At 35.4% G+C, this 23,655-nt stretch overlaps 1 protein-coding gene across 6 annotated transcripts in view; it reads right to left on the bottom strand.

Moving 5' to 3' along the window:
- Positions 1-23,655, bottom strand: part of EPHA7 (EPH receptor A7) — a 155,106-nt gene that overhangs the window by 5,654 nt on the left and 125,797 nt on the right. For 2 of the 6 annotated variants that reach the window (XM_026038479.1, XM_026038482.1), the window contains exons 10-16: positions 21,886-22,011; positions 17,547-17,732; positions 16,920-16,981; positions 15,716-15,925; positions 14,582-14,731; positions 9,991-10,184; positions 8,684-8,839 (exon numbers count right to left, since the gene is read on the bottom strand). In XM_026038479.1, coding sequence (XP_025894264.1) covers positions 8,684-8,839; positions 9,991-10,184; positions 14,582-14,731; positions 15,716-15,925; positions 16,920-16,981; positions 17,547-17,732; positions 21,886-22,011 — 1,084 coding nt within the window. Of the gene's footprint in view, positions 1-6,188; positions 7,559-8,683; positions 8,840-9,990; positions 10,185-14,581; positions 14,732-15,715; positions 15,926-16,919; positions 16,982-17,546; positions 17,733-21,885; positions 22,012-23,655 lie in introns of those variants that run through there. The other 4 variants (XM_026038481.1, XM_026038483.1, XM_026038480.1 and 1 more) reach the window with 4 other exon arrangements.

Below are 23,655 nucleotides of genomic sequence, written 5' to 3'. Positions count from 1 at the left end.
GATTTGTGGAGTGCTTAAGGAAGTTTTTTAGTAAGGTGCAGATGTTCCCTCCACAGGAACAATCAAAGGAGCACTCATCCATTGCACGGAAGACCAGAAATACTAAAAGAAAATCCTCATCAAAATGCCCCGGTTTCTTCCTGTAGATATGTGAGTTGAGTTTTTGGTTATACAACAGTTAAGATGATTTTGGTCAAGACAACAGTTATATTTTGCATGGTATAATGTAAGGGAGGGCTCAAGGAGCTAGTTGAAAAAAAGACCCAGGAAGATTTGCAAGACCTGGGATGATGTGTGTCTTTCACCTAGAATATCCAGAAAAAGAGAAATACAAAAACAATCCCAAAGCACCTGCTATTCCCTCAAATTCTCTCTCTTCTCATCCTCTTCTTTCTCAATCAATGAGCCCCCTCATCCCAACCAATACTTTCCTTCTCTTTCATCTTCTGGACCCTATCTTAGTCTTTCACTGATCACACATGGAAACACCACTAGTGCCACCAACAAAATAAATGCATAAATGTGGAGAAGTCTTGATCTAATCTGCAAAATTAATTTCTCATTTCTTCACTTTATGGGCTTATATATTTTGTGTTCATGGTCTATTTTCAATGACAGTTACTGAGGATATTTTCAGATTTTTTATGCAATCTATTATGCACAACTTCGGTGGGAGAACACATTTCATTTACAACTATCACTCAAAAGCACCCTGGAGAGAAGTGATCTGAGATTTCTTCACTTTATTTGCAAAATCAGAAAAACAAAGAAGTCTTGTATTCTTGTCAAGACTGGTTGGTCCCTGAGAAAAGGAAATTGAAGTGTGTTTTTCAGCAATTGTTTTAAGGATGGACATGTAGCCCTTCAGCAAGCCAGTAAAAGTTGGCATGGTGAGACATATTGAATAAGAGCTAAGAAGCTGCCTGAGTAACATCTCTACAGACATGAAACATTTATCTACATTCTTTCATTTTTTTCTTCGTTTTGGCCTCTTTCATGGAAAATGTGAATGCCTTCCTTAGTAAAACAAAAGACTTAACAGCCTTTGACTACTGTAGTCTCTTGATGTAGTCTCACTCTCTCAGTGAGACAGCATCTCTGCACTGGGAAGTTAGTTTCTTAATGTCTGAGATGATAAAATCATGTATTTCATGGTAATTCTAAGGAAGCAACCAGAAAATTTCTATTGAGCTTTAGTAACATTTTGATTCCTTCCCTTTTCCAGCAGAAAAGAGGAAGGCTTTATTTACGCACTTGGGGCTATCATTTCTACATTTATAACTGACCTGAAATAGTATGGGGTTTTGGAACTCTTTAACATCATTAGAATAGGTTAGTCTTTGGTTGTAACTATGGATCAAGCATTAAGTGTGTTTTCCAGTGCTAACTATATTATGATTTATTAGATGAACTCTAAGCTGTAGTTTTTCATTATTAGCATTAATTATTACTAGCAACACTGTTCCACAATTGGTTATTTGGTTCAATTAAATACAGCAGCTTTAGCCCACAGATCAAGATTTCCTGTTCCTGTTGTAGCTCTTCTGGCACTAGGAATTATGTCTTGTTTGATCCAAGATTCATTTGGCTGGCTATATGAATTTCATATGGTTGTATCACATCTTTTTCACAATTTATCAAGACATCAACTATTTTTTGACTTGTGATTCTTTTTTGGTCATTCCAATTAGAATTAATTTTACCCGATAAGTATAGTATCAGTGCTAAAATCTGATATCATTACCCTAGATTTAAAGAAAACTATTTGAGAATGTTCTGAGAGTAAATATTATCATAGTTCTTGTTTTATTTTCATGCTTTTAATGTAAAAATTTCCTTTCATGTCTCTTTCAAGTCTGCTTGAATGAGCTGTGAATTACCAGTTGCTTTCCCATCTGTCTCAATTTAGTCTCTTTGACAAATTCCAATCTGGCCTGAGGAAAGATCAGAGCACTGAAACCACTCTGCATTAGTTTATTAGGTGTATTTTATTAGCAATATCTCTTTACTTAAAAAAAACTCCGTGTTTATTAACTTCAACGTCAGTTTTTGGAATGTTTGCTGGAGCCCAACAATTTAGTCTCACACATTTTAGGTTTCTCCACATCTCTCTTTTTCCAATCCCTATCTTTTCACCAGATACATTTTTTTTTTATCTTTTACAATCTCACTTATATATAATCCGTGCATAATCTACAAAGTCTCTACAGCACCCAAACCCTTTCAAACCATACGATCTTTATCAGAAGGTGCACTAACAGTTTCATTGGGGGTTATAGGTTCACTAGTTTGTTCCTCAGCCTGTCCCAATAGGCTTAGCACTAAATACGTGTGTGCTTATTATCCTAATTTAAAAACCTTACAAAACCTAATCTAGGCAGCACAGGGAGGGAATCTCCCAGCAAATGTAGCTCTCCTTCTGCCTCTACTCAGTTGTAGGAATATTGCAGATTTTATGCCTATGGTTTAATCTTCTATGATTAAAGGTGAACTTCAAGTTTCACATCTCATTTGTTAGCTTGGGTTTTTCTTCCTTATTTTGCCTCTACATCCCCCAATCTTTTTTGTTTCCCCACTCTTCCCCAAAGTCGCTTCTACAGGAAATATAATTAGAGGACTATTCCTAAGTAAATAAAAGGCTGCACTACGCAAATAATAAAGATTAGTGTTTAAAAGTAAGCAGCTTTTAAGGGAATAGAGGAGAAAGTATCACCTGCTGCCCAGATTTTCTGTTTTACTAGAAATTAGTTTGAAGATAAGCCTTTTGAACAGTCTTTTGAATCTAAAAGCTATCATCTATCTGTAAGTGCACTCCAAGTAAGTGTGGAGGGGAAATCTCCTATTTCATTGGGGGTTATAGGCTCTTACATATTTGCTGATTTCTTAAAAGCATGAATCTAACAGATCCTAAACTTACATAAATTCTATTGCTCAGCAAACCATAGCTTCAACAGCCTGAAAAGCCTTGTTAGGTAATAATTCATATGGTACTTTTCTTAAACTGGGATTGGCATTTTCTTGGGGAACTAGTCTCTTCCATAGCATCCCAAATGACATTTGTTCAAAAACACAGAAAAAAGCACAGAACAAGTCACGAGCATATCACCTGTGTAACAGGCTTTAAAGAAGTAAGCATTAGCTGTCAAGTGTTGCATATATTTTTAAAAGGTGAAATAACCCTTCTTAGGCTCAGCTGCCCTTCACTCCTCACTTGCAGCAGTGGGCTGCCTCATTCAATTACTTAGTAGAAGAATGACAGCCGAACCGGCCACAGTAGCAGTGAGTCTCTGCATCACTGACAATTATGACTGGAGTGACAAAGTCATCTTCTTTTAGTTAGTAACTGAAAGATGCAGAATTTAAATTATTCTCAACATTATTATTTATGAATTATTTAGAAAGTTAATGACAAATTATTTTTTTTTTATTTCCACTACTAACCAAGAAAGGAAAAAAAAAATGTCAACAACCAAACCAAATCCCTTCATCCCCCACACAAAAGCAACAGTTCTTTTAACATTCAAAACAGTGGAAACTATTTACCATGTATTACTATCAATGGAGAAAACCAAATTTAATTTTAAATATTTCCTTCAAACTCCCTCAATAGATGCCAGATGACTATAGACATATATCAAAATCTCATTTTGAAGTGGAGAATAATACACACACAGCTCAGTGATGGAGAAATTAAGGCCAACATTCAGTTTTAGATACATTTAAGCATCTTTGCCTCCTGGAGATTTCTAGATGACAAGGTTTTAGATAAACATGGTTTTGCAAACAGTAACTATCATATCTGATCACATAACCTCAGTCTTGAAACAGTATTTTAACAAATATTTCAGATTATTTGAAATATTAAATAATTGTAATTTACTAGGCAAGTCTTCCTCAGAACAATCACAAAATTTATCCAGAATTTATAGTCATGAACAAAGAGCATTTAGATGATCTGTTACAAATCTCTGAAGAAAAAAAGATCTCTCTGCAATAAAGCTCTGTTTAAATACAGTCTGGGATATACTAATAGTGGAAAAGCTGCCTTTCTATGACACTTAGCTTGAGAGGGAAACTGTACCAGCCAAGGACATTCAGGGTAGTAATCATCTCACCTAACTATCTATTAGATGTCTAATTTAAGCTAATCATTCAGGATCCCTCTACAGGCAAGGAATAAAAGCATTCCCAGAGGGTGATTCATTCTGCTTGTCTTAGACATCTCTCTTTTACACGCTTGCAGATGGACAAAATCTAGAAAGACCAACCTCATTGCATTCTGAAATTTGGTACAGTTCCCAGATTCAACAGAATTAAGTCAGAACTGAGCCCACTTCCTCATTCCAGCAATCAGCCTATAATTCTCCTTCCAGCTCCACCTTTTCTTCAGCTCCTCCCATAAAAACAACTTTCTCTGGAACTGTTATTTTTCTTACACTCATCTACATGTCCCTGGAACTTGGAAAACTGCAACCAACATCAATATGTTGCTGCTCCAACACTTGTAAGTCCTTTTACATGCATGTGCTCTGAATTGCAATAATATTCTGAATAGATAGATATGACAGGAATATTGAGATTGATTGTGCTTTCCCGGTCTACTCTACCATTTTCAAATGTGTACATATTTGTGGCAACATTAAGGCAGTCAAGGTATAGAGAGATGAATGATAAAATACATTTACTATTCAAAGAGGATGGCTTAAATCAAATTAAAAAAAAAAAAAAAAAGAAAGAAATAACATTATGGCCCTCATTTGTTCATGTGTGAGCCTAAAGATAAGACACCACAAATGCTTTGAGGCCTCTGTGCTTCAGAATATTGATTAAATCCTAAAAGTGAAGCACGGCCTCATATATTTTGAGTTTGTGGGTTCTCAGCAATACCAGCATTGCTGCATTGCACCTTTAACCACCAAGCCCTTCAAAATATTACCCAAGATTTGTAAGAAAGCTGGTGTCTGAAGGTAGACGCCCAGATTCATAGTTAGGTGCCTAAAGAAGCCGCAAAACTGACAAGCACCCTGTGCAAATGTTGGTCATGGTGACCCCAGTAGTGAGGCACTTAGCATATGCTATAATGCAAAACAGATGCTTAGGAGTTAATGATGTCCCAATGGCTACTTTTAGTGCAGAGCACTGGTGTGCGCGAATTTCAAAACTGGGCATGCAGGATCCTCTGCATTTTGCTTCTACACCACTTTTAGAAAATAAATTCTAATAGTTAAAAAAAATCATCTTGAGCTGCAAACATGAAAATTCCATTTCTATGGAATGAAAATCTAATATGAAATAAGAATATTCACCTTTTCTCTTACTCTGCCCAAATCCAGGCAATAAATTAGGCTTCTCAGCATGACTGTAAAGTGCTGTGAATTGTATAAACAATCATATATGGACACTGAAAAATAACCCTTATGCACATTGCATTATAGTTCCAAAAATATATTTACAGTCTATTACAAAGATTACAAATGGAAGTGTCTATGTAATGGGATTATGCTAGTTAAAAGCTTTTTACAGATTTTCTTCAACAAAGGCAGGGGGACAAAAATTAGTATAACCAAACTCATTTTTCTAATGAAACAAATAAATAAAATGTCAAACATAACACTGTACAATGATCTAAAGAGAGGAGAAAAAAAAAAGAAGGGAAAAAAATGATGCCTTTAAGTTTTTGAATACTATCTTTGGTCCTAAATGTGGGAAAACACATTATGTAGCACTGAATATACATGTTCGTTTGTGAGGCTCTGCAAGTAAAATAGAAAAATATAGTGCATTTTCAATGTATTCAGAGCTCACTACACATAAATGTGTGTACAAAACAAGACAGTATAAATAAAATTTACAAGTTTTACAAAGAAACATTTACAGGGTTTTCTTTTTTTTTTTCCTTTTTTTTTTTTTTTTTTTTTTTTTTTTTTTTTTTTTTTTGTGTGTGGACGCCCACATTATCAAACAAGACCAATTTATGACTGATCCCTGGGATCTTTCTCTATGAAAATCAATAGAAGCAGCCCAATTCTCTTTGGAAGTACAGCATTTCTTTGCTGGGGTAGTTCAAAATTTTCAGATTTTTTTAAAGCATTTCTGTCTGGTTCATATACATTCCTGCAATATCTGTAAAGACTCACTTCGTTATTGCTTATGGTCATTAAATACATTAATTAAGCAAAATGCATATATAAATAAAAATAGCGTAAAAAGGTACTTCATTGAGCTTGCTTGCATCGGTGTTCCTGATGACTCTTTGAGTTTGTGTGCAAGCATGAACACACGTTTGCTCAGAGCAGCAAAAGCTAGTAAAAAACGTGAAAATTTTGAACTGCCCCTTGCCTCATGCTCTTCAGTTCTATTATAAAATCTACATCCTTAGTCTCACAGCTGGACTGCATTCAATTTAAACTCATATAAAATATATGCCAGCTATTTCTTTCGGATTTGCTAATGCAGAGTATTGAAAACAATGTGATGTGCTCAGATTAAATGGTTCGGTAACATGGAAGAACTGCATCCATGGTCTGAGACACTCCTACAATCACTTGTCCAACGCAGAACCTCAGCACATTTACAGCTTCTTAGAATATACCTCATTTAAACTCTAGTCCATTAAAATCATCTTGCAAACAATTTGCTAAAAGTGCCTAGAACTACTTAGGGGTCATTATTGCTTTTTCTTTTTTTAATTTTTTTTTCTTTTATTTTCTTTTAAAAGATAGTATATGTATAACCTTAAAAAAATTCTTTATAAAATATCAGAGCTCTTGGCAACTTGTATTTTCCTAACTCCCTGCCAATTAGCTAGCCATGTCATTACGGTACTGATTTAACAAAATAAAATGGCACAAAAGGATACCAATGTTTGGACAGATATACATTGCTTGGTCATGCTTTTTAAATTTCTAGGAACTCAAATAATCCTTCAGAGGTACCCAGTGTAGTAATGTGTCATAGAATTAGCACTAAAAAGGTCCAAAGATATAAACATCATACTAAAAGAAAGTCTTTATGAAGAATAAACACAAATGATTAAAAAAAGGTTCAGAAATCACAGATTTAAGGAAAATATTTTGTTGAATTCAACAATAATATCATGATTTTATCTGACAAATATATTCTTTTTTAAATTTTTATGTACATTTAAAAAGTCTATTAGGTAAAAAGGAGGTTAGAGAGCTCAAGGTGTTTGTATGTTTATTCAGGTAGTACTTTGTTTATTGTCACTGCTGTTTTCCTTGCCACCACTGGTGGATCCTAATTCCCTTTTCATAAATTCTGGTGGCACTTAGGAGTTCAAGTCTGTAGGTGCTTCTTGTAGCTCTTCTATTCACTGCAGGAAGGACCCAGGAAATCAAGTGTCTTCTAGCAGCACTTCATATATACTGAAGGCCAGTGCTGTTCTCTCAGTCTGTCACCTCCCTCATAAGGGAGAAATGTCTATCACACTTGGATGCCAGTGCCGTGTAAATGTAGCATTTGTGCTCTCATAGTCTGAATGCTGCTCATGATTTTCTTTTGATGACCAACCAACGTGATCCCTAAACTCATCACATCCCTGGGGAAGATAAATGCGTACATTGTTAATTTTACAACTTAGATTGCTTTTGTATGGTTTTCAACTTTCACTTAAAGCTACATAGGGTTTGGGCTACAGGTTTCTGACATTGATACTGGAATCTCAGCACTGTGAACTCCATACAAACCCTTTGAACTTCTCAGTGAGGAGTATAAATACAAGGCATGTGCTACATCATTACACGGCATATATCTACATATTTGAGTATGTTTCACACTATGATAATCTTTTACTTTAGTTTTTTAGGATACCCCACAAAAGCGAAATCTCTCCTGTAAAATACTTGGGAGGCTTTCAGAATAAAATTATGTATAAGATTTGGAAGATCAGAGTCTGCTTCCTAAGGAGATGCCTAGAGAAACTCTTTGCATATTAACCCATATCTGTCATGCAACTGAAAGAGGACCGTCTGTCTAAGTTCCACTACTATTAGTGGTAGTTCTACCAACCTATCAAAAGTTGTGAGAATATGGTGAGGGTTCCCCAGCTTGAGGCAGAGAGCCCAGATATCCCATGGATAAGAGTGGGATTGCAAACTTGTTTCAGATTGTTTCAGAATTTAAAAAATACTGCTCTGTAGGAAGAATTACAAGTGTTTGGCGGCTATCAGGATAAGAACACAGTGTCAAGAAGACCCGGTTAAGATGGCAGTACTAATACAGGCCATGCTTGCTTTCAGGAAATTGCTTTGTCCCTATAGACTTTTATCCTGATGTAATTTTTTGCATGAAATAGCCAACCCAACCAATTAGAAGAAATCTTCCACATCTTCCTAGTACATGTCTGTAAAGGGCAACAAATAGGTAGTGGAGGCAAAGTAGTTATTTTCCTATACACACAGACTTTTAAATGGGCCACATTCTCTCTCAAATTTTAGCCCCGTGATATAAATTCAATTGACCAAAAGCAAGGAAAAGGAACACCACATATAGGCGGCAGAGTATTGGTCTTTTTATGGGATAATATCAGCTAAACCAGTTGCTAAAACAGCTGGTTTAACCCTAAGTACAATTCTTGTACTCAGGATAAAGTTTTAAAGTTGAACATTGTGTTTTATCTAGAAGTTCCCTATATGCAAGTTAAACATGCCCAGTACTAACTTACTCAATAGTCATCCTGGCAACTGATTCAAGAGAGCTGTAGCCTGCTGCTGTGAAATTATCCTTATATCTTTCCATCTTAATAGCTTGTAACCATTCGCCTACGGAGCAGAAAGTGGTAAAATCGGGAGTGTTCTGGTCCAGAAGAGGGCTAATTGGTCTACAGAGAAGGAAAAAGGAAAATAAGTTGTTTCCAAAGAGCTCATAACATCAGGGAGTATTTAGCAAGGTCAGAATCAAATAAGTCTGGAGTATTAAAATACTTTGGGGAAGTAAGCAATAGGCCTTTATACACAATTCAATGTATTCTGTGAATAGCTTTGACTACTCTGTAGCTCACAATATGTATTTCCTAAGCTGATTCATTTAAAAGATGAAAGGTCACAGTAAGCAATATCAACCTACTTGACTATTGTTACTAACAGAAAATCAGTCTTATTACCTGTCAACTGAAGATGTAGGATTTAAAAATTCTACGTTCTCTCTAAAATTCTCTCTCTAAAATTCTATTCTTGAAAAAATATATTTTTTCAAGCACTTTAGAGAATATAATTGTAGCTATTTTCATTGTTCAACTGGATTAGACAAAACAAGGACAAAGAATGGGTAGAGACACAAAGTAAGTTCTTTAAGGTCACATAGCAAATCAGTTAGGAGCAGAACTGGAAGCAGAACACAAGCCAATTGATTCCCTAGTGCTATTGGATCTAGCTAGTGGATCAGAAGATTACCTTGATTAAATAACTCACCTAAATTGTATGAAGAATTCATTAAATGCTACACCATGAAATACAGTGAGATGCAATCACGGGACGAAATGAAAGCCAGAATACTAAAGGTAAAAATCTAGAGTTCACAGTGTAGCAATGTAAAAGTACATTGGCCTGGCATGAGTAATATTAACTACTGCTTCTACTCAGCAATTCCTAGGGCAAGGAATGCACCATACAAAACTAAAATAGATGATAATCGATGCCCTCCAGCCTCTATAATTTCAAGAAGCAAGAAAGCAAAGACTGCTGGTGGTGAGAGTACGGAGTAAAAAGCAGGCAGTGGTTTGTCAAGAAGCATGCTAGGTCCGTGCTATTTGCTTCCTTTATTTTGTTTATTTTTTCCAAAGTCCTTTTTGGTTTTGTACAGTGTGCTACCAAAAAAAAAGGTGAATGAAGGAAGGGGAGAACAGGAAATAGAAGGAAGGAAGAACTGAGGAAGACACATGGAAAAGTATGAACCAGAATCAACAACCAAGCAAACCACCCAGAACCAAGCCACGCTCACCATCATCAAAACACTTACGAAAGCTTTTCTTACCTGCTACATGTTCCCAGTGGAGTTTTCAAGCTGTTTGGGTTCCTAATCATTTTGTCCAGAATACCAACTATCTGCTCAAACTTTGGCCTTTCACCACGTTCCTTCTGCCAACAATCCAGCATCAGCTGGTGTAGTCCTGCTGGGCAATCCATGGGTGCTGGCAAACGATAGCCTTCTTCGATTGCTTTTATGACCTAATAGCCAACATAATTAATCATTTTTCATCAAGCAAGCAACATTTAAGTTTAACATTTAACTAAACAGTTCAAGAAATGCAATACACTGAAATTTGCTATAAAAGTATTGCAAAAATGTGAGTTTGTTGTTTTGACAGTAGCCTTCATGTTTTCCAATAGCACCCCTGATTTTATCTTTGGGCGTATTAAGCATATTGTGCTATATGTTCATAACGTAGCTATGTTACCTAGTGAAATGAACAGCAGGGAGCAACAATGAAAATTCACCAAGGGTGCAACAGATAGATTGATAAATGGAGTTATTTCAGAAAGCGTTATTACTTGCCCCAAGGCTTTTATGAGAGAGTGTGTGGTAGAAGTAACTGATTTGTAAGTGGATAGGGATCTATGAATGCACATATAAAATCCAAAAAGCCTGAAGATATTACAAAATGATGCCAGAAAAATGGTTAGTAGACAGAAATTGTTAGAAAAAAAAATTAATTTTATGTCTAGCCATGTTACATTAGCGATAACATAGCACAAACTTGTTTTGTTAGTGAGGAAGGCCTGGCTGAATGGTATTTTAATATATCATCTAAACAGAAGGTTAGATTTAATAAGAGATGCTGCAAGGTGACGATATGATCAAAGGAGAGCATAAATGTCTGAACCAAGAATTACATTCAGTCGTGGACTTCCTTAGCCCATATCCATTTGGATTTAAGTGAAAAACAGAAATGGCAAATGTTTGTAAAATCACAGGAAACCACTGTAAACCTGGAGGGCAGGATAAAAAAGCACATCATGAACCAATGCAGATAAGAAAAGCCTGTGAAAAAAAGGCCTAAAACACTGTTCATGGGGGATTTCAAGTATACTGACATTGACTGACACAACAATATTAGAATTGCTAAGGAAGGGTGCTTGCTCCTGAAGGTGCATATAGGATTGTTTTCTCTCTTGGTCTATAGAGAAAGCAAGATCAGAAGCTGTTCTGGGCTTAGCCCTAGGAAATAGATCTGGTGTGATTTAAAAAAAAAGTTGGTGAATATCCAGGGTTTAGTGAAAATAATGACTTCAGATATAAAATATTCCATAGGCTGTGTGACAAAAGTGCAAAAGCAGTGAACTGCAAAGTGAAGAGAACTGGCAAAGAATACAAAACGACCTTCAAAAAGCTAGTTGAAGAAATCCATGATTCTATGAAAACCTTCTGCAAAAATAGTTTTGTTAAAAAAAAAATTAAAAACCCAACAACAACAACAACAACAAGGAAGCATATCCCATTGACAGGGCATATATTCCAGGTTTCTGTCACAGAATATAAGCCTGACCTCAGAAAGTTGTCTCATCATTCTGGGCCTCAGTTTTCTATCTGTACATTTAGAATTACACTGCTTTTCTACCACACAAAAACAATGGAGAAAAAACTCTAGTCCTGCACTAATGTCAACACTTTGAAGAAAGAGCGTGGTGACCTTTTAGAGATAGCGAAGTTGTGCCTCAGATGGAGTGCAGAGAGATGGTGGCTAGAGGAGAACAGTGAATTTGGAAGAAAAACCTTTTGTATGAGAGAATCACAGAATCACAGAATAGTTGAGGTTGGAAGGAAGGGACCGCTAGAGATCATCTAGTCCAATCTCCTGCAGTCCCCAAGCAGGGACATCCAGAGCATGTAGCACATGGTGGCATCCTGGTGGGTTTGGAAGACATCCACAGAAGGAGACTCCACAACCCCTCCGGGCAGCCTGGTCCAGGGCACTGGCACCCTCACAGTAAAAAATACTAAACATTAAAACACTGAACATTAAAAGTAAAATCTTTTAAACTAGTATTAAGAGATGGGAAAAAGAAAACAAAAAAACATGATTTAGAGCAGCAGTGCATAAAAGTGAAAAATATGCTACTGCTCCTGTTTTGGAAAATAGATCCAGAAATTTCTGATGGAAGTTAACCTAAAAAAACCCACAGTATTATGCCCATCATTGCACATTACATCTGATCCATTACAAATGAAGTGCTTGTTTTACAAGTCAGTATCCTAAAGACAGACAATGGAAAATTAAAGCATTTTAGACATCACCAACAGCAATACATCACCAAACTATTCAAGGGGCTTAGAACTTATAAACCAACTAGATCAGGCTATACTCAAAAGTACAATGGATAGTGAAAATAGAAATGAGAAGATCATGAACTTTTTTTATGTTCTTTATGTTCTAGAAAGAAATCTGAAGAACTGTAGGTATCAAGGTAATTAATCAATGTCTATGCTGTATATTCTGAACAAAATAAATATGAAGGATGAAATTTGGAAATATAAAAGAAGTTAACTTCTCATATCTATAAGCGGACAATATAAGTGGACAGTGTAATGTTTGCTTCTGGATATGTAATAATAAAAATAATAAGAAATAATAATAACAACAATAAACATTAATCCAAGAGCAGAAAAAAAAAAAAAAAAAAACTGTGAGGCCACGCTCTTACTCTTTTCTGAAAACTAAACCACCTCAGCATTAGGGTCAGTAATCAAATGAGAGGTAGAACTAGTAAATACAAGAACTTTGAAAGAGCAATAGGGTTAAGTGCAGCAGTTTGAACGTTCCTGTTATCAGCAAGGCTTAAGCAACTGGATGCTTATTCAGAAGCGCTGTGTGAGTCCACCTCTTTCAGAGAGCTTGTGGGATGAGTGCTCTTTTGGCATGACCCAGCCCATGTATTTGCTACAAGAGGAATTTTGCTTAAAGAGAGATGACTGTTGCAATGTAATTTTATATCCTTCATCTACAGCAATATAAAGGAAAAAGAGCAATTTAAAAGGAGAGGGATTAAAGAAATGCCATCCTAAGCTGCAAAAAGAGAAAGACATATTTTTTAGAAGACCTTATCTAATCCATGACTATACTCACATTTATAGTTAGCAAAATGATGCACTTAAGAGATAAATGACTGCCTTAGTTCGTACGCAAAATTAGAAGAGACACATGTAGCATTTTTGCTTCCAGCTAATTACTCCCTTTGATCATTGCAGAGGAGAATAAATAATCACAATTGTAAATAACTAATAACTAATAACTAATAACTAATCATGATTGTAAATTTCTGCCTCATAAATTTGTCCATGGAATTGGTTTCAGGATATGTACATTCTGGAAGATATATTTCAGGACACACTTCCATATCATAGCATATAAGAATATTTTAAATTATTTTACCAAGTAATTGAAACATCCATGTAGCAGTTAAGATTATAATGTAAAATGCTAAAAACAAATGAAAGAGCAAGGAGTTGCAATTAGCTATTTTATGAAAAAAGTAATTCATGTGCTTGTTTTTCAACTTGTTTCAACTTGCTGTTTTCAATAGACAGGAAATGCTGTTCAAAATCTAAAAAGAATCATGAAGATAATAGAATTTCCCCCCCACACACACTTAAAAGTTTTTTTCCCTATTGTTCCTTGAAAGAAAGGTAAGGTTTGCCTTTGAGGCCTCTAATATTCCTGTCAGACTTATTTTATGTTTGAATATAGTACATAAGGAAGGTGTCAAAAGAAATGAAACTCTACTGGGTGTCTAGGGAATGTAAATATTTCTCTTTCTCTGCCCCAAGGACTTGTTTGCCCATATTTTGACAGTCCATGAAATCTTTGACACTGAGACCTGTCAAATATTAACAACTTTGCACTGTGCCAAACTGACTCATCATTTACACTTTTATCTTTTTTTGAACTTTGATGTCGATCATTCAATCAAAGAAGAAAAAGAAAAAACCCTCAAGCTCCTGACTTGAGGAACGTTAAATAAGAATATTTCTGACATCTTTTTCACCTGAATAGTTTTTTCCTGTGCATATTCTATATTAATAAATTCTTTTGTCAGAAATCAAGATTAACAACCATTTGTTTTATTACTGATGACCTGTTGCTCTAGATCATATTTTATGCAATAAGGATATTGTTAAATCAGCAAATCAACTTAAAAAAGCCAAAGTAGGTCATTAACTGCCACTCGGGCTTTTCACAACTTTTTTTCCAACTGCCTAATTATTACTCTGAGGTCAGGAACCTCAGAACTATTATTTTTTTAATTGAAAAAAATACCTAATTCCTTGTATGCCTAAGCAATATAAAATAAAAAGTATATATTATTATTTTTGAAATCCAGTATTACTTTATGCTCATTGCAGAAACCTGCAATATCAACGTAGCAGGAAAATGATTTAGAGATTTAGAAGAAAGCTGAAACATCTATAATTTTTCACTTTGTGAGAACTCAACATTATTTTGATAGATCTTATTATTGAAAAACTACTGTGTACATGTATAGTCAAGCGTAAGTGTATTCATTATAGATGTGTTAGATGTATAGTTTCATTTTTTTAATCTACAAATGGACAAAGTATAACCTACATCTTGATTTGACATGTCCCAGTAAGGTCGTTCTCCATAAGACATTACTTCCCACATAACTATTCCGTAACTCCATACATCGCTGGCTGATGTAAATTTCCGATACTGGATGGCTTCTGGAGCTGTCCATCTAACTGGAATTTTGCCACCCTGTTAAAAAAATAAAAATAAATAAATAAAAAAAGAGTATTTTTTTCCCACAAAATCTCTATGGTATTTTCCTTAGACTATGTTTATAATTATTTCCATCAGCACTGAAACTAGTACCTCTATCATTTACTATCATTGACTAATTATAGAATTCAAAATGACTCTAAGGAAAATTAGGCTCTTAAAACACTGAAACTGTAGAAACTTAGACACTTGCCTAAGATAAGGTGGACGCATTTCTTTCTGGAAGTGTTTCTCTCTCCACAGACTTTGAGGACTGCGCAGATGTCTAATTTGGAGTAAACACTTGACACTTGCCTGGCTGAAATTGGGTGAGGGGCATCTCATCCTCTACATACAGATCCCAGTGACGCATCATATATCTCCTTCATAATCTCATTTTGACATCTTAAACCTAGGATCCCGCTTAGAGCCCACTGATAGGAGTGACAGCCATGAATGCAGATGCAGTTTCCTTCATCCTTGTGCCTGTCAGGACAGATTCCAGGGCCCCTCCTTTCCTCAACATGAGAAAATAGGTACAGCAGAGCCCCAGGGTGGGAAAGCAGAGTTGGCTCAACAGAAAAACAGAGTGTGCCCAATGAAAGATTATTTTAAAAAAGATTCCCACCCAAACCAAAGGAAAATACAGCAGTTTAGCTTTGTCACAGCCAGTCTCCAGCTAGTCAACTTTTTGGTGAGATAAAATCTAATTTGATAAATGGTAATCCCCTAAAAATATTTTACTTGACTCCTATTAGGCAAGATGCTATGCAAACTTTTTAGGACTTTACCAAATAAAAATTTATGCTCTTGCAAAAATATCGAACTGTACTGAGGAAGTTTTCTGCAGAGAGACTTTTCCTTTTAACTGGTTAGCATTTCATGCAATTAATGTGTTTCTCTTATCTGTATTCTCCAGAAGATATGCTTCTTCTTAATAGCGACATCTCAAAAGTGTTCTAAAATATCAATTTCTCTTACAGTAGTAGTGTAGACGGCCTCCGGATCATCTTCTATAACTCTTGAAAGGCCAAAGTCTGACACTTTACAAACAAGGTTGCTGTTGACAAGAATATTGCGTGCAGCAAGATCCCTGTGTACGTAGCCCATATCGGCCAAATATCTCATTCCAGCAGCAATTCCTCTCAACATGCCCACAAGCTGAATGACTGTAAATTGCCCATCATGTTTCTGGAGGGAAGAAAGGAGAAGCAATTCTTGTTAGTATAGCTGAGAAGAGAAATAAAAATTAGTTTCACAACTTTAGCTTTCTAGTTACTTGCTATCTATATGGCAAATCATCCTGAAGCAGTGAAACTCACTACAATCGTGGTTTTACTTGTTCCACACATAAAGTAATGCATCCAGTTAAGAAATGCATCAACAGCTTATGTATTCTAAAAGAATCTACTAACTACCATTTAATTCTGGTTAACTTATGGTTAAATCCTTTTTTTTGAGAGCGTTTACTTGTGTACACCTCTTTATCTCTTAAACTAATCATGCATCTAGGAAACGAGGTCTATCTCCTTTGTGAATCTTAACTACTGAAAATTTTATTCGTGTCATATTTATCTCGTCTTAATCTTTCTGTTGTCTCTGAATAAGTCATTTCACATTTTCACTCTTGCACACAAAGTAAAGAGATTGTGGGGCAGTTCAGAACATGCACTCAACAAATATTAAGTAGTTGTTAAACTTGTGCTTCTTTTTCCTCTCCTCAACAACATTCCTCTGATTTTTATCTGAAAAAACATAGGGATTCTTGGGTAGCGATCGAAGGGAGGAAGGAAGTAAAAAGGAAATAACAGAGAGAGAAAGACTACTCCAAAAAGGCAGAAGGTATAGTTTCATGTATCACTAGTGAGAACCCACTATTTCTATATGACATTAAATCTCTTCATTCCCTTGATTGTTTTAATGTGATCCTGTCATGTCTTACTATTTCTGATCTAATTTTGCTGAAATAATTTAGAGATTTGCTAGTATTTATTAGGTTTCATCTCATTCTGAAAAGTACTTTTATTACATTAAATTAATAGCATATGTGCACACACACACACACATATTCCTTTATATATTTTATATACATATATATTTTATATATGTATAGAAACACACGCGCACACACAAACACATATAATCACTTTAAAAAAGAATATGTACATTTTTTTTTAATACTCACCCTAAGAAAGGCATCGAGTGCCCCATTCTCCATGTATTCTATTACAATCATGACTGGTTTCCCTAAAAGAAAATAAGGTGCATTTTGCTTGAGAAACTCTAATATAAATGGACTGCCCTTTTTTGATAAAACATATGTTATTTCTTTGAAGGTCTGCATCACTGAGACATAAGCATTTTTGAAGCCTCCAGCACTGTTACTGAGCTCTAATAAGGTCTTAAATGTCTGCACGGAATATGGTCATGATTCTGAAAATTAAACCATACAAATCAAAATGTCAGTGTGTTCTCCTGACTACTGCTGTGTGAACAGGACTCTGGAATAATGACACTTTAGATAATATGAAAGGACATAAGAAACCTTATCTCCCTGAATGGTCTTTGAGGCTAAATGAAACTAGAAGAAATAATATATTTCAAAGTACTACTTCTTTTAATCATGCATGCATCTTAATTTTTTCCTCAGGTTTTACTATAAAGTAAGTATTGTTTTAGTTAGTTCCGCATCAGGAGAAAATCCATTAAGAGTGTGCAGCCTGTTTATAATTTGAATTCTTGACCATGGTTAAAATAAAGTAATTTCTGCCATTAGGTTATTATTTGACTGACAGATGAAGTCCCTCCTTACCTCTGGTAACAACCCCTTCTAAATGAACCACGTTGGGGTGGTCAAACTGCCCCATGATGCTTGCTTCACATAAGAAATCTCGCCTTTGCTTTTCAGTGTAGCCCACTTTCAGGGTTTTTATGGCTACTGCCACGTCTCTCTTGCCGGGAAGCTTCAAACGCCCACTGCACACTTCGCCGAACTCTCCTAAAATGAGGTAGAACAACACTGAATTGCACTGACTATAATATCACAAGCCTTTCAGGCTTCATTCAACCAGCTGCCCATGTATGTGTTTACATTTACCTGATGAAAGTTTCTATTTGAACTGGATTACTTAAGAACACAAAGACATTCTCTTTTTCTTTCTTTTTCTTTTTCTTTTTCTTTTTCTTTTTCTTTTTCTTTTTCTTTTTCTTTTTCTTTTTCTTTTTCTTTTTCTTTTTCTTTTTCTTTTTCTNTTTCTTTTTCTTTTTCTTTTTCTTTTTCTTTTTCTTTTTCTTTTTCTTTTTCTTTTTCTTTTTCTTTTTCTTTTTCTTTTTCTTTTTCTTTTTCTTTCTTTTTTCTTTTTCAGCTGCTTTTAATTTAACACTGTTATGGTGCTAAATGAAGCACTACATGAAGCACTACCACATGTTAAATTAAACAAACATAACAAAATGCTGGGGTTTTGTCAAAGTCCTCCAAATGAATAGACAATTGAAACTTGGAGAAGAACAAGAATAAAAATGGCCAAATAAGCAGCAAGAATCCCTCAAAAGCCTCAACAATACTAATCTGGTAGAGAGGTAAATGGACCCTATCAGACATGAAAAAAAACCTAGAAGATATAAGATGTGGATCTGAATGGTTATATTTCACTGTTATCAAGTTTAAGATGGTAAAAGATTTAAGGATTGTTCCTTGTCTTGCAGTAGTGTCAGAATAGAGAAGGAAAGACCCATGTTCTGCAGCTAGGAAGAAAAATCTTTTGGGATGCACACAAGAATGAGGTAGTAACATATTTTAGACTGATAAAAGAGAACTATATATTCAAAAAGAGAAAGAATCATCAGAATATTTAATATTGGGGTAGTTGACAAATTCATAGTAAGTACATAAAATATGGGGTGATAACTCCTCCTAATATAATCAAGTGGGAGTCTGAGAATTTATCTAATTCCTTGTACACTTACAGAGTGCCTTAACACTAAGCTAATTGGCAGATATGCAGACACATCTGCATCCAAGCTTTGTTTTAGTATGAGCACTGAAAAAAAAAGATATTAAGGTAGAAAAGATTGATACAGAGTATTTGATTAGAATATCCTCTTGGGATATAGCCTGGGATCTTGAGAAACCTGGTGGAATCAGGGCTTATATGAAAATATATATGCACTAGGAAGAGAGTCTAGCTGGCAATAGAGAGAGAATGATGCCTAGAAATAGCTTAATGGCCCTAGCAGGTTAAAGTATAGATGTTAAAATGTTCTAGCAGATGAGTTCTGAGAAATCTTGTTTAAGATACTGTCACCACTGCAAGACTGTTTTACTGTTACACGTGACAGCTGAGTTCAGAGATAGAAGAAAGCATTGCCTGCTCTCAGCTTCTTAGATCACATTCCCTCCAGTCCAGAACAAAAGAAGAAAAACCTTTTCAAGAGTAGGATTTTGGCCAGATCCTAATATTTCCTATTGAATTGTCTGTACAAATCCTCACTCACTCGGGTAGGTTTTATGAATCTCATAGAAGATGAGTTCACACACAGTCAAATTCCTCTCCTCATTCTAAGCTAGTCAAGTAAAAGACAGCTCCAACTGTCTCCATATACACAGTGTTTTACCTGGACTAATACGATTCAAGAAGAAATTGTTTCTGTCTTCACAGGAGTTGCACAAGGCAACATTATCTTCAAACATTGGAAATATGGTCTTATATAACTGGTGGCTATGAATTGTACAAGGCAGAGACATACATAATTTGCTGCTGGTCTGCTTATGCCTTTTGGTAGAATCAGTCCGGGATGCACAGGATAATAGCTTGGTAGCTTAACCTCCCTCCTGCACTTCATTAGCAATATGGACAACTATTAATGAGTTCACCACTTAAATCACTCACAGCCACTAGCTGTGATAACTAAAGGATAACAATTTTCTACTGCAAAACTTCCAAAATTGTTTTTATTCCACAGTGAAAACAAGACGTGAGTATGTGCATATGTGTATATGATACTTTGTAGCCAGGTAATTAGAGTTCTTGGCACAGAAGACACTACGGCTTAACTACTTTCCAGCTTTCTACAGTTGGATTTTGATTTATTTCCAAAAGGAGATCAATCACATTCAGGCAAAGAAGAAACTTGAATGTGTATGTTATGTATTTCACGCCAGAATGTTAGCCACTGAGCTATAGAATACATTTTTACTCACAACAAAATAGTATATTTAGATGAAATGATGCCCAAAAAGGATATATAAAATATGGCAACAAGAGCAGAAGCAATGCACAACCTCAGGGACACCACTAACTTAGCATGTGTACAAGGAAGAAGCTACAGTCAAAGGTCTGTGGTGAGCAAGGACTTAGCATAGTGGACACCAAATTCTCTGTCTGACAGGTGGCATCAGCAGGATGGTAATGAAAATGTTGTCAAAGAAAGCAAATATCCATCATGCAAATTGTGCACAAGCATACTTGCACCCTGCTTATCTGAGTGCTTATAAAGCACTACTCCAGTGTTGATCTGGCCAGCACTGTTCAGGCTTATTGAGACTCTGCCAAGTGGCTTTTCTCATGCTGTCACTAGTAAAAAATCTATATTCTTCTTTGATGTATGTGATTCAGATGCTTTTTTCAGTCTTTAAAATTCTGTTGTACCTGGATTACCTTTCACTTCACTCTTCCTGGCTATCTACATTAACAAGGTAAAGCAATAGCTAAATCAAATACACAGTATGCTTTCACCAAGTGATGTACCTCTGCTTTATTTTTCTGCTACTTTTATACTCATGAAAATCCAGAAAAAAAATTCATCTGCAGTCAATAAAACTAATATGCTGGATTTACTCTGTCATAACAGAGAGAATATTTCTGTCTTAAGCTATATCCTCCTTGCAACTGAAGCATTTTCAGCATTTTGCTCAATGCATAGGCAAATTCCAACTGAATATATCTTTGTGCTCTGAACTGTTTCTATGTTGATAGCTTTTCAGCTGAAAGCAAATATAAAGTTCAGTAATTTTTCTAGGGTAATGTGGAATTTAAATCTTGTAAACTTTATTTATTAGAAGTGATGCTGCCATTTTAGTACCAGAAACATCACTAGGTATAAAGAGCTGGATTCTTACACCCTTACTCATCTCAACTAATAAACAATGTTAATTTCAGCAGTGCTGCTCCTCGATTAAGACATGATTTAACATGAGTGAGATTTAAGAGGCATGATGAATTCTAAGCGTAAAGGCTTTTTCCACAGCTTACATTTGAATATTTTAGAGATATTCCTTCTCTTTTTAAGCACTACTGCAGTATGTAATTTACAGTGCATACCAAACTACAGGGTGATTTTAAAAGTATTCTACTAATACTTTCATAAAAACAACAGGAAAGCAAAAGAACATTTCCTCCAGGAATCCAAAGTATCTGATATTTTTCCTCCCCACAGAAACTTAATTTCACTACATTGGGTATTGCAATAAAAATGTCACATATCTTATTAATGCAAACAAATGAAACTGCCTTTTTAAAGCATGAACACTATGGCTTAAGTAGGTGGTAGACGGTTCAAGAAGAAGAAAAGCAATGTATGCTGGTGCAATTACAATCAGTCATGAGAAGTAAAACAATAACTTTTTGTATTCATAAAATATCAAAAAGAAAAATTGTAAGGGAAAAAAAAACCAGCCCTAGGGAAGATTTTGTTATACAGGAAACAAGAGCTTCTTAGTCTCTATATAAGATTTTGTGCTGCAGCCAGTTTTCTTTCCTCACATGAGGGAAAATCCAGAGGTCAAAGAATTGTCTTAAAACAAGGAAGGTGAGAGCAGAATTTGCACTGGCACCTTTGTTCGGACATTAAATAACAGGCAGTAAAACTTCTTTTCTAATTAGCTTTTTACATTCTAAAAATCAGATAAAAATTAGAAACTCACAGGATTTCAATGCCAAGTAAGTCTCCTCTTTTTCATTTTTTTTCTTCCTGTTAGTCTGTTTGCTTTTTGCATTTCAGAAGCGAGCATAGCTTCATTGCTCTTAACCGCTCTGGTAAATGCAAAAAGTTCTTCTATACTTGAGGTATAATTATTTGCCTGTCATTATGATGTATGAGTTTCGATCCTGGTTAAATGGAACAGATGAATAAGCAAGCCGCGGCAGCCTTACCTGCACCAATCACCCGCTCAATTTTAATACAAGAGGCATCTAGCTCCTTGGCGAATTGATGGACAGCTCTATTTGGGTCCTCGTAGGTTTCAGGGTCAATGTAGGTTTTGGTGCCTGGAAATTTAACTGTAATGATGTAAGAAAGCATGACTGTGATGAAGCAAAGGCACTTCTTGTGCAGCCAGCCCGGGATTTTCATCAGGCAGAGTGCTCCCTGGAAGAGTGCGCCTGCTTCCACACCGCCCGAATCGCAACAGCTTTAACTCTCCTCGTAGGCATCCTCTGCAAGTATGCCCACAGAAACGCACGATCCCACCTCTGCACATGGCTAATGTTAGCATCGACATCTCCACCTCGAAGTGGAAAATGCAATAAATATTAAACAATGCTTGATGGATGAAATGAAATGTTGAGCGGGAGTAAAAAGAAAGCAGGGGCGAGCTCTGAGAGCAGTAAGGGAGCTGCAACTTTCTTTCCTGTGTTAAGACCACATCATCTTTTCCCTGCTCGAGCAAACAACATTTCTTTACATTATCCTTGTCGTTGAGAGGGATTTGAAGAGCTCCTCTACCTATTTCATTTTGCTTAAACTATTGAATGCAGTATTATTTACAGACTGTAGCAATAGCAAAGCTAAACTATTCAAAGCTCTTAGAATTTATGCTCCTAAGTGCATCGCTTATACTAGATTATAAACATGACAGATACTTGTATTCAATTGGTAACGGCAGAGGAATGGAGAATGGACTTTAGGGGCAATTATTGCCTTGCTCAAGCACCTAAGTGAGCAATACACAGAACCTTGAATTCTGCTCTATTTTTCCCATGTAATTCTTGTTGTACCATAGACCTCTGGCCAACATACAGTTTTCCCCTTAATCTGCTACTGCTTCAATAAAATTATTAAACTATCTCGATCAGAACTTCTATTTGAAAGTAGAGCAATCCTAGAAATCTATTAAAACCAAACTTTTTTTTTTTTTAAATAAATTTGGCTCACATTATAGTCCTAGGTTATTATTGAGTAATGTAATTTTTATGTAATATTATTAAGTCCTAGTCCTATTATTAAGGCAGTGAAATAAATCTCAATATAAAAAAGAGAAAAGCAAGAATGTTTCTATGCTAATTGATGTACTCAAATACAAAATTTGGATCAAGGTAAGAGTAAAAATAAAAATAATAAATTATTTTTTAATCTATTGAACATAAAATATTTCATATTGTAAAATATATTGAAAAGTGGTTTAGTAACCGTTTACTATTATTTACTATTTACTATATTTACTATATTTACTATATTTAATATATTTACTATTATTTACAATTTTGCCCAGATATTGTTGTCTGTTGTGTTACATATCTACAAATATGTTCTAATTGCACTGATAATGCTTCAGATATTGTAAGAGATCAGTGTTTATTTATTTAAATCAGAAAGGGCTGGAGAAGAGGGAAAAAAAAAAAAGGTTAATCTCCTATTATGGTGCTTTTGGGTTTTGCGCAAGGAAACAGAGAATGAGCCATCCTCTTGCGTCTGTGATAAGAACTCTGGATTGGATGTAACCTTGTGAATCTCAAATGGGTGTCTGATGGTTCTTTATTCAAACTGTCATAAAACATTTTGACAGGCCAAAGCTATCTTGGCATACTATCGTGAAACAGCACTGGCAAGGAATTGAAGACATTGTGAGAAAAAAATGGTAGGAGGGAACGAAATGTAAATTAGAACTGCTTGACTAAACTCCTCCATTATATTTATTAAAGTAG

The sequence above is a fragment of the Nothoprocta perdicaria genome, unplaced genomic scaffold, assembly GCF_003342845.1.
Source record: "Nothoprocta perdicaria isolate Ctin4 unplaced genomic scaffold, notPer1 scaffold_21, whole genome shotgun sequence".
Classification (NCBI taxonomy): Eukaryota; Metazoa; Chordata; class Aves; order Tinamiformes; family Tinamidae; genus Nothoprocta; species Nothoprocta perdicaria.
The sequence above is the reverse complement of the archived record's forward strand: the minus strand, read 5'-3'. Positions and strand labels throughout refer to the sequence as shown.